A 12836-nucleotide genomic window follows, 5' to 3' on the forward strand; every position below is an offset into this window, starting at 1 on the left:
TAAATTCTTAATTTAGCATAATATTTTTTAAATAAATATTTTTTTCCTTTGATATGTGAATTCATTTCAAATAATAAAGTATAATAGAAAACACAAAAATATTCTATACAAATAATTAATTGATAACTGATATCTTTATGTACACGTAATATAATTATATATTGAAAGATATATAATTAGTACATATCTTTATGCATATGTTGTTGAAAGTAATTAAAATATTGAAGGTCGTTTCATTTTAACATCATTATTTTTTTAACAATCAATACAAATTATCTTTCTGATTTATTAATTAAAAAATAGTATAAATATACAATTAATTAATAACAGTAAATATATTTTAATATAAAAAGTATTTGGTATATATGAATAATATTATTGTAAATATATTCATTTAGGGCTTATTAGAGCAACCAAAAGTACTCTTGGCTATATGTCTATATCATTATGTTTACACCATTTATTTTCCCCCCTTATACTAAACCCCAATAATTAATAGATATAGTAGTTTATTTATAGAATAACATTTAAAGTAAACATAAGGGTTGAAAATTGAAAGCTGTTTTCCAAGTTGTCAAGTAGAGTTGTAAGCTTAACCCGCTATTCACGATGGTCCATAAGCTCTTCTACTTCAACACTACCGTTTATTCACGATGGTCCATAAGCCCTTCTACTTTAACACTACCGTTTATTCCCATTGCTCGTACCCTTCCTTCCATCGTTTTATTGTTGTCTCTCTATATTTATTTATTATTATTTTTTTGATTATTGAATCATCAATTTTTAGAAATTTATGAAAAAGTTTAAAATTTAAAATTCTGTTAGTCTATTCGCTTTGTTTAATATTTAAAATTTAATTAATTTGTTTTGTATTTGTGTATATAAAATTAATTATTTTTTATTTTTAATTGAATAAAAAATATACAAGTTCTCTTTACGTATTTTCTCAATTTTATTACGTATTCTCTTAATTTTATTATAGTATTAGAGTTCTTAGTAACTCTGCTAATGATATTTCAATTTTTTTCTCACTTTCATTAAAAATTATGTCAAAATTCTGTTAATATGTTGGCGCAGTTTAAAATTTAAAATTCTATTAATTTGTTTTGTATTTATGTATATATAAAGTTATTTATTTTTTATTATTTTTAATTAAATAAAAAATATACACGTACTCTCTCAATTTTATCACGTACTCTCAATTTTATTAGAGATATTTTTCATAATATAACTTTAGACATGAGATTCGAACACCAAATTATACGGAAGGAAATGTGGGTGTTGAAAAATTTAGATATATATGAAGCTGTGTTGCAATCATATGAACAAAGTTTAATATTTACAAGAAAAAATATCATGTTAGGAGAGAATTTTTTTAGAAACTAATAATTATGGAAGATTTATTTACGATAATTTTATTTATTTAAGGGATGAAATAATTGTAAAAATCAATAATGATATTATGATTGAATGCGTTATCCTATATTGTCTTTCAACACAAAAGGACATACATAAAGAAAACATGTATGTCGGTAAGCAGTTGGTTTTTTTATTGGGATTCAGGATTAAATGTCAGAAGATAACCAAAAATAACAAACAACAAGAGCCAGCTTTGGTTATATTTGCTAATGGGATTCACCCATGCTTAGAACAGTATATTCCCGATAAACTTCAATTTTTTTTCACCTTCATTAAAAATTAGGTTAAAACTCTAAATTAGTTTATTTGCTTAGTTTAAAATTTAAAATTCAGTTCGTTTGTTTTGAATTTTTGTACGTATATATAGTTAGTCATGTTTTTCTATTTTCAATGAATAAGAAATAGACAAATTTTTTTTACATACTCTCTTAATTTTATTACGTACTCTCTCAATTTTATTGTATACTCTTCACAATATAACTTTAGACATAAGATTCGATCATCAAATTATACTAAAAGAAATGTGGGTGTTGAAAAGTCTGAATATATGAGCTGTGTTTTAAAAAAGTTTTTTAGAAATTAATGATTATGGAAGATTTTTTTACGTTCACTTATTTGAAGAATGAAATAGATGCAAAAATCAATAATAATATTATGGTTGAATGCAGAAGTTTAAATCATATGATCAGAGCTTGATGTTTACAAGTAAGAATATCATACAATGAGGAGATTTTTTAGAAACTAATGATTATAGAAGATATTCTTGTTAAATGTCTTATCCTAGATTATCTTCTGTGTCAAAATTTTGTTAGTTTGTTTCCGTGGTTTAAAATTTAAAATTCTTGTCAGTTTGTTTTTCATATATATTAATAATTTTATAAATTTAATTTAATATAATTATACATACATAATGCATACTTTCATATATATATATAATCTTCCAATAATCATATTTTATTTCATTTTTTTAGACTAATTTATCAAATTAAAACCAGTATTCTTTTTTAAGTAACGAAAACCTTCTTAATGGGATAAATTTTTGGCCATTAATGATACTTTTTTGTACACTTTGTTAAACATTAAAGAGATGCTTGGTTTGAGAAAATGTTTTTGATATTTTCAATTTTATTATTTTTTATTTTTATGATTTTATAAAAAAAATAAAAATAATAAAAATAATATTTTTATTTTTAATTTTTATTTATATTATTTTTTATCAAATTCTAAAAATAAAAAGTACAAATCACACTGATCATAAATTTCTGATTAATTAAACAAAATTCAAATTTAGTCATGTACTAGTTTACATCAATGATTACTATCCATTGTGGTGATTTTATTGTGCTAACATAATGAATGTATGTGTTCCTCTTATTAAGAGATTAAATATTAGGAAACTTTTCACATGTGCCAATTACTTTATTGGTATACCGATATGACATGTACGGTTCGGTTGATGATCATTATTTTGTCGTCGTTTGTGTTTGAAAATACTAAAAACATCTCTATTTTGCAAGTTAAAATTACATAAAGGGTTAGATTCCGTGAACAGCTTGTTTTAGTCAAGTGTAGCCAATAATGGTAAAAGTGGTTTGAGCTAATGGTTACTGGTTAGAGTGGATGGGCCATTTGTTCTTTTAGGCTAGGTGTTTATTAAAATAAGATAAAACAACATAATAAGAACAAAATATAAAAGACAGAAATATACAATTTTATATTTTTATATTTTATTTGATAATAAATTAAAATAAATTAAAATTTAATAATTTATTTTTATTATTTTTTATTAAAAAATTAAAAAAATATAATAATAAAAATATAATTATAAAAAATTAACAAAAATAATAAAAAATTTCTATTAGGATGGACACAAAATACACTAATTCAGTGTCTTTAAATACAATATTTTTATCCATGTCTCTTCTGTCAAACACAATTTTATATCTATTTTATCGATTTTTAGCAAATCGAAGGTGATTCGATATCTATTATCTGGGAGCAAAACCTACTCATCTTTGTGAGTACCAGTTTTCTTAAAGTGCACCAAAAACCTTTCGATTGAATAGAAACTTAAGGAAATATGAAAAAATAAATAAAAGACTTTGAAAATAAATTGACTGAATTTGAAATGAATTGCATTGAATTTAAATAAAACAGTAAAATGTCCTCGATTAGATCAAAGGACTTTTGAAATGGAAAATAAAAATACTGGAATGTAAAGTTTGAACAGAGAAAATAAATATTGCTTGAATGATAAACTTGCAAGAAAAGTAAAATTTGCAGAAAGTGTAAATGAAAAAGTTAAAACAGTGAAAAGAATCCTATAGAAAAATAACTCGAACGCAAACTCAGTAAGTCGCTGGGATATGAGTGTGCTTGAGTATTTTCTGAAGCAAAATTCCAACATTTATTCCTTCTATTCTTCTCTTATTTATAAGAATCTTCCACCAAATGGGTTGAAATGTAACCTCCATGTTCATTAATTCATCAGTAAACGTTCTTGCTTCTTTTGCTTGACAAAAGTAACCACTAGGAAAAGCTTTCGAAACTTTGACCCTTTGATTTAACATTTCGAGCAGCTAACGTGATAGTTCTAACTCTTGTTCCGCATTCCTAGCCATAAACTTTTTCGATGCAAACCTTTCTTTGAAGACACGTGTTTACTGACTCTCAAATACACCTTTTTTTCGAAATAAATTATTTTCGACTAACTATTTTAGTATTTCTATCCCAGTATCATGTCTCTCTAAACAAACACAATATTAGATTTTTACCAAATCTTGCAAAAGATCAAAGTGGATAATAGACAAACTTTGAATATTTTTCATCACTATGTGCTCTTGTCAAGGGAACGGACAATATAAAATTAAAGATGACTTAGGATAAAATATGGTATAACTGTAATCGATTATATATATGTGTATTTTTTAAGATTGATAGTAATGATTGATGAATATTATTAAATATTAAAAAGAGTACTGTTACACATATAATAAGTCTTTTTGGTATATAAGTCATACAAGCATAGTTGTCAGAACCGAACCGGTGATCGAATCGGTCAGGTCACTGGTCATTAGGTTACTGGTTCAACTGCTGGGTTACTAGTTGAACCGGTTGACCCGGTCCTATGTAAATAAAAAATAAAAAATAGTCAAAAGTTTAAAATTAAAATTTAAAATACATATTTTTACTAACATTTTAAAAATATCAAGTTATTTTAAAACAATATGGAACATGAACAATAAATATTTTATTATTTTTACTCTATCATAAATATTTTTGTTTTGTTTTTATATTAAAATAACTATTATTTTTAAATTTTAATAATTTATTAATTAGTTTATATCTTTTATACTATTATATATTACAAGTATTTATTAAAAAATAATATTAATAGATATTATATAATTATAAAAAAATAAGTGAGTTTATAATTATTGTTAAATAAAAATATAATTAATTTAAGAATGAGTGAATTTATAATTAAAATTAAAATAAATTAAATAAAAGTAAACTATTTGATGAAAGATATCTATATGTATTATAATTTGCATATATTTTAATAGGAAACATAGTGGTCTAGTGGTTGTGGAGTGTTTTTGTTTCCTTGAGGGTAGGGGTTCGAACCATACCTCAAGCATTTTGTAAATATTTTCACTCCCAAACGGTTCTGTCGGACCATCTCACCGAGTTTGATCGGTTCGCACTAGTTCATTCGAGTACTGCTAGGGAGCCAATGGTCTAAGTATACAATGTGTACAATGGCCTAAATCTTTGGTCCAATATGAATAAAATGAACATCACCTATACTATCCAGAATAACCATCCGGATACTAAACATCTTATGTCATGAAACAACTCATGACCCAAAAGCTTAAGCTGATTTTGGGGTTTACCAATGATCGAACTCTTGACCTTTCGGATCTAAACCTCTAATACCATGTCATGAAACCACTCATCCCAAAAGCTTAACCTGATAGAAAAATGTAACACTAATGGTTATATCTCTAATACTTCCTAAACCTCTATTGTACACATTGTACAAAATTTTCATTGGCTCCCTATATTTTCTCTTCTAATTCAACAAAATTCACTTACATAATGCGTATCTTTGTATCCTACGTTCCTCCTGCTCCTCTTATTTCTTCTTCTCTTTTTTTTTTTGTTTCTCATCCTTTTGCAATTTGATGTGGCTGAAGTCATTGGGCACAAATATAGTAAGAGAACTTGACCAAAATAAAAAGGCGTTATTGTTAATTATATTTATTTTGCATTCAAATAAAATAAAATATGTGACAAAAATATAATTATTATATATTTGTGTATATTACACGCAAAAATATTTTATAAAAATAAATAATCAACTACTATATATATTTATGTATAAATATATAAGTTATTTTACTCAGTTTTTTAATAAAATTATTATCCCCTGAATAATCAAATTTAGCATAAAAAAAATCAAATTTGTTATAACCAGGTAATTAAACTTTTTCATAAATACTAAATATGTATTCTTATATAACTAGTGGCTGATTTTTTATTTTTGTATTTATATAATATAGTTAAAAATAATTTGACATACTTTTTTTATATATCAAAATTAATATCAGTATACAAGTTTATAACTTACATGAATTTAAGTATGAATATAAAGCATATGGATACAAAAATAAATTTATGTATACAAACATTCTTTTACTTGAATAGAGTGTTTTTTTTCACTTCAAAATACTCATTTTATCTTAATATGCATTATCTGTATTATTTTATTTTATTTTTATGTCTTTAGTAAATATTTTCTTAATAATGAATAATATTAATAATTTAAAATTATTGTTTATACTATTGTTATTTAAATATTCTCTTAATAATAATACTAAAATTCAATACTACAATTTATATAAGAAAAATTAGACACATATGTATTAAATTTAATTTATAAAAATTGTATAATTATATATTTATTTTTATTTTTATTTTATTTTATTTAAATAAAAGAATTCATTAACCAATAACTCAAGCCCAATTGACATCTGCTTCTAACACTATATTTACCCAGTCCAAATCCAACACTAAGCTTTTCACAACACCACAATATGAGCTGCTTTGAATGTACAACAAGGGCATCAAGCCACATTTCAAAAAAATTCACTCTTCGGTTAACGAAATGACTGGTACTCATCTTACGATGTTCAACATCTACGCATATACACATAAAAAAATGTCTTTATAATCTTCACCACCAACTTATTTTATTCATTATATCCACGGTGAAAAATTAAAGAATACTAGTATGCCAGTAAAGTACAATGGCATATGTGAAAGTCTTCCTAAATATTAATCACACCGAAAGCTACAGACAGATATTTGGCCTTTTCTTCTATTATTAATAAATCTAAAAAAGTTATCTTCAGCCTCATCAAATAGAAGGTCAGGAAGCAGACTCTAGGCTGAAAAGGAAAACTATTATTATTAGGAGTTGTTTAAGGCAGTAGAAAAAACAATTTTTATTTATATACTTTTTTGTTTTAAGTTTTTCGATGCACTCGTCTCAGAAATTTATAGTATGCTCTCTCAGTTTTAGTAGGGACAGCGAGGTACAGAGAAAAAAATAGTGTGAATTAGTTGGAATACCATTACTAGACCTAAGAAGGAAGGAGAATTTGGGATCAAGAATCTTAGGACTCAGAACCTAGCCTTATTGAAAAAGCAATTTTGGAGAATAACAACACAACCAAATTTACTCCTATTTAGAGTTTTGAAAGGAAAGTATTATCGATATTGTGATGCATTAAAAGCCGAAGTTGGAAACGCACCTTCATGTAGTGGCACAGCCTGTTAAAGGGGCACAAAGTGGTTGAGAAGGGGCTATCTTGGAGCGTTGGTACAGGCTCAGAAATCAGAATCTTTTAAGAGCCGTGGCTTCCACCTCCTTATCCTTTTTATGTCCCTCCACAATCAGTTCATCAAGTTGCAAATCTAGCAATTTTCTGGGTTAAGGATCTAATTAGTTCAACTGGCCAATGAAACACAAATATGACTCACTATACTTTTACCGAAGACATTAGTAGCAGAATTTTATTAGTACTGATTGAAGGAGATAGAGATAAAATTAAATGGACTTTACACAGATCAAGCAATTACAATGTTGCTACAGGTTACCTGATTGCTTACAACTTCTTTCACGAGTCTTTGGAACTTTGTCCTCCAATCCTGAGTCTGAGAGGTCTATGGATGTCCTTGTGGAAGCTCTCAGTTCCCCACAAAATCCAAATCTTCCTCTGGAAAGCTTGCCATGAACTTCTTCTAGTCTCCTCTCTTCTTCATTGTCGATTTCCATCCACTAGTAAAATTTGTCCTTGTTGTCACAAAGAAGAAGAAACCCAGATTCATTATTGCTTGGTCAGATGCAGAGAAATTCATGAAATTTAGGGACAATCTCAACTCAATTGGTGCTTACCTAGTTCGGATGTTGTCGAATTCAGCTGGTTGATGGCAGTTCAAATGAATGGCAGAACAAGAGGCGAATCTTTGCTGCAACAGGTTGCGATAACTCTTTGGATGGTCTGGAAGGACCGGAATAGCTGGATTTTTGAACGCAAGCGTCGCAGCCCAGCAAAAGTGGTAGTTTCGGCGAGAAAGCTATGCCAAAAACTGCAAAACCTTCCGCGTCACTCTCCCTCTTAGATTTTATTACTAATGTTCATTTTCTCCTTTTGGGAGATCCCTTTTGCTTTCTTTAAGTCCATGTAATATGGATACTTGTTTCATTTCTATTTCTATTAATGAAATATCATGGGCTTTGTATATATATATATATAATTTGATTGGTGACGATAGTGAATATTTTTTCTTTTTTTATTTTTATTTTGTTTGTATATATCTACTTTTTAGTAGGAATATTAATCGGATCAACTCAATATATGTTTAGATTCAATCTACCTAAATCTACGAGTTATATGAATTCTAAACATCATTTTTACCTTAATTTGTAAAAAAGAAGAATGTGATTTTTTTTTTGTATTCTCACATGATTTTTTTTTGTTTTTGTGATTTTAGGACTAGTATTATTGTTTTAGGAATACTCTTCTATCAAAATTAGGATAACCTTCTTTCATATATGTTGTTTTTAATTGTTTTGGAGGAAATCTCACTGATCATTTTTATTATTAATCATCTATTATACATGAATGAAATTCTAACTTTTGACTAAAAAAATAGACACTATGATCACTAGATATTTAAGAAGTTTAAATGATTATCAAGGGTAGGCCTCACGTGATCATTAATCATGTATTAAAATGTTAACACAATAATTTAATTTAATTGTTAACAACTTATAAAAGTGTTACAATGATAGTAACTTAGAGTTAACCAACAAATTAAACTAAAACTTTTTACACTTATTACAATGTATCAAAACCAATGTGAATAGAAAGAAACCGTATATATATGTTACACTTGAGTGATACCTCAAAAAATTGCCATACACCAAGCAAAAAAAAAAAACTATTATTATATGACAATTGCTTAAGCAAAGTATTGACATTTAATTGTCAATAATTAAAATACATATATAGGTTTGTACATTAATAAACGAAAAACATGTCATCAAATATATCATAAGTTTGCATTTTTAATTAATTAATTAATTAATTCACTTATGCAAACTTGCCAAAAAAAAGAAGACTTATCAGGAAAACAAGGAGAGTTCCTCCAAACCTCAGAATGATTCTTAATAATTTCCATTGCTTTTTCTTTGATGTACTTTGCATGATCACTCTGAAGAACCAGACAAAGCTTTGCAACAGTTCCAACCTTCAACATCTCTTGAAGCACCAAATTTGTAGCAGAGAATTTGGATATCAATGATAGAATAATTATAGCTCTATCATCAACCGCCGCTGAAACCTTCAAAATCCTTTCAGTCAAAACCGCCATTGAACCTTTGTGACACAAGAATTGAGCTCTTCCACTAGCACATGAACATAGATGAAACAGAATAGACATTGTTAATTCAGTGATTATCTTCTCAGGTGTTCTCATTTCAATCTCAATCATCTCAAAAACTGCACCACATTCCACCATCATGATCCTGTTTCTTCCATACGCACAAGCACTTAGCAACACTTTCAAAGCGCCGCTAATACCTTGTTGTGTTACAACACCATTTCTCAAAACCTTCACAATCTTCTCAAAGAACTCAAATTTAAGCCTCTGAATAACACTTGAATCACCCCTTTGGATCAAGTTCTTGATCACTAGAACAGCTTGTGATTTTACAGTCGCCGAATTCTCCGAAAAATCGCACCCCAGAAGCCATGTTAGAGAATCCAACACCAAATCAAAAACATTCTCGGACATAAGAATCTTAACATCCTCGGAAGAAACCTTAACAAATTGTAACAAACTAAGAGCTTCTTCAATACCTTCACCAATTTGATTGATACCCTTTTTGTAACAATCCAATATGAACATGATCATGGCTTTTGGGACACCAGAATCAAGCAAACACTTCTTGTTCCTCTCATTTTCAGTTGCAAGAAGCTCCAATTGCCTTAAACTCTTGATCTTCAATCTTGGGTCCTTAAGATCCTTAAGGAGCTTCAAAACTTGAACTTTGTTAAGTGGGGGCTTTGGTGTTGGGATTCTATCAATTCCCAGTGAAGAATTTTGAGTGCACCATGCTTGGATCAAACGGCGAAGGGTATGGTTTGGTGTAAGATCAGAATCATTTGGTAGGGGCATTTTGGTAACTGGACATGTTGTGTTCTTGTTCTTGAAAAGCCATTTCTCAATGCTTTCTCTATCATATGTGATTCCTGTTATGGCAATCACAGGATCCTTCATGATTTGAAGTGAAATTGGACATATGAAATATTGAGGAACTTCAATTTCATTATCCATGTGAATGTGATTCAAAAATTTCTAAAGTGTAAAGTGTTCTATTTATTTTATTTTTTTTGTTTCAAAGGAGAAAAAATAATTGCAAGTTCTTATACGAAAATAAATGAGAGCGTGTGAAAGGAAGTAAAGGAAATTGATATTCAACAAGTGGTAAGAGATTGCGGCTAAAATTTAATGTATTAATAAATATTTAATTTGTTTAATTCATAAATATCATTGTTGAGAGAGACAAATTAAACTAATAAATACTTACACAAATAATATACTGTTTTTTTTAATATATATAAATTAAGACAAATTTAAAATTCAAAAGATATATTTTGTGGAAGGAGAAGTAATTTTAAAAAGTTGAATTAATTCCAAAAATTTCATGGTGGTCACTACTATCTCTTATGATTTTTTAATACATAAATGACAAAATTGATTGATGAGAAAGTAGTTTGATGATGATTTGGTCTTGAGTCATACCGTCTAAATGAGCCAAATATAATTTATAGCAGTCCATATTCTAAGGTATCAGTTCGGTGGTCAAAGGAAGAAAAAATGAAAAAGCGTTGGAAGAAAACAAGAGCCGGAATTAAAAGCAATGGGACTTGTGTATATACAACCATGTAATGATTTTAGGCCTGTTTAGTCTTTTCCTAATTTAAATGTTTCCTTTTTCTTTGTTGTTTAAGAAAACATCAAACTATATTGTGTATATTAAACACCAATGTAGATTTATCCAGTAGTCAATTTATTTGTCTATTTAATCAATATCAAAATTTAAATACTGCTTTATGTATGTAGTAATTTATTGACCAGTCACATATCTTTATATAAAATTTAAATTTACGATAAATTAATTTTTAATCTGTTTGATTGGAAGATATCATAAACAACTAAAATTAAAAATATTATGTATATTAAAAGTAGCTATTTACATATAATATATATAAAAATATATGTTAATTCATTTAATGATTAATTATAGTGTATATGTATATATGATCTTTTGAAGATTTTTCTCATGATCAAATATGTAAGAGTATTTTATCAAATAGATTGTTCTTTAATTTATGGGGATTGAAGTTTTAGCAAAAATAGGAATTAATTCCCCTAACGTGTAAATAATTTTAGGAAAAGTATATGGAACCAACTAATAATCAGCAAAAAATGAAACAACATAATTAATTAATTTATAATTTAATTTGTTTTTTGAATTATTATTGACCACGTTCAAAACATGAGGGAATATACGCTAGTAATAAGAGAGAATCACGGAATAGATGCTTTGATCATTCATTAGTTGGTTCCATATAATTAATTATGTTTTATTAATGCGTAACACATAAAACATAGAAATCATATCCAAAACCATCAAATTTACAAGAAAAAGAAACATCCGTGTACCTATCAATAGCAACATCCGGTTAAAGTTATCGGTGCCTCTGATTTACCAGTTGGCTGATTCTTGGCTTACATAAAATTGGTTCCTAGCATTGTTGATAATCTTATCCAATCACTAAACTTTGATGTAGCTTCCATTACACAAAATTCTTTGAAGTTGTTTCGGAAAAAGAGGGAAATTGGTTCTTCAACGTTTTATTCATCTTATATTGTGTTGAGAATATGTTATCATTATGTTATAAAAAAATAATACTTGTACAATTAGTCATCGTATATTTATATATAAATATATGTGTGGTTTAATTTATTTTTAATGTATATTTATATTTTAACATATATTTTATATTAGTAATTGGTTTTAGTGACTAATTTTAATGTATATATAGTATTACTCTTTATATAATTATATTATAATATAGTCCCTACTCTAATATACGAATTCTCTTATTCGGCTGTGATTTTGATATCATGGATGGACACTTATTTTATCAGGTTCAACTATCTTCCATATAATAAAAATAATAAATAATAATAATGTTATTACTTATATGAATTAAATCTTGTTTTCTCATTCATGTTTTTGGTGGGTTTTTCTCTTTATTTCCCCCCTCTATCTCATTCTATATATTTATTAGTTAGTTTTATTTTCTATTAATTAATAATAATATTAAAAACTCAATCACACTCTTAGCTAGGAGCACCTACCATTTCATCTAAATTTGTGCCCTGATTCCCAACAAGAATTGCGGTAATAAATTAAGCAAGGACATACTCTCACTCTCTTCTCTTTCTTTTGGTACATGGGAAAGGCTCAGTTCAAAATGTGTTATATTTATAATTATTTTTTTTGAATTATTAATCAATAATTTTCAATGTTTGATTTCCACAAAGTTTCTGCCAGAATGAAATGCCTAATAATTTGTTTATAATCTCGGTGGGAATCAATCATTTATGAAAACAAAGTGTGACCTATTTCTTACTATATAAAAATTTTAATATCATCACATGGTCAAGTTGCAACTATATAATATATCATAATTTATCTGGTTAATATAGTTTATTTTATTTCCCTGAATATTCTTGTTACTTAATAATTTTGCTGAGCATGTTACAATAAC

At 27.1% G+C, this 12836-nt stretch overlaps 1 protein-coding gene across 1 annotated transcript; it reads right to left on the reverse strand.

The window, feature by feature from the left end:
- Positions 1-9041: 9041 nt before the first annotated feature.
- LOC107476356 (E3 ubiquitin-protein ligase PUB24-like) lies at positions 9042-10367 on the reverse strand. Its single transcript, XM_016096155.3, has one exon. It carries the CDS (start codon positions 10327-10329, stop codon positions 9067-9069), a length of 1263 nt encoding a protein of 420 aa, XP_015951641.1. The 5' UTR covers positions 10330-10367; the 3' UTR covers positions 9042-9066.
- Between the last annotated feature and the right edge of the window lie 2469 nt (positions 10368-12836).

Source organism: Arachis duranensis, chromosome 2 (assembly GCF_000817695.3).
Source record: "Arachis duranensis cultivar V14167 chromosome 2, aradu.V14167.gnm2.J7QH, whole genome shotgun sequence".
In the NCBI taxonomy this organism is placed as follows: Eukaryota; Viridiplantae; Streptophyta; class Magnoliopsida; order Fabales; family Fabaceae; genus Arachis; species Arachis duranensis.

What these genes read in the sequence shown, in the direction of transcription:
- LOC107476356 (XM_016096155.3), bottom strand. Translation starts at nt 10,329, where the DNA reads ATGGATAATGAAATTGAAGTTCCTCAATATTTCATATGTCCAATTTCA.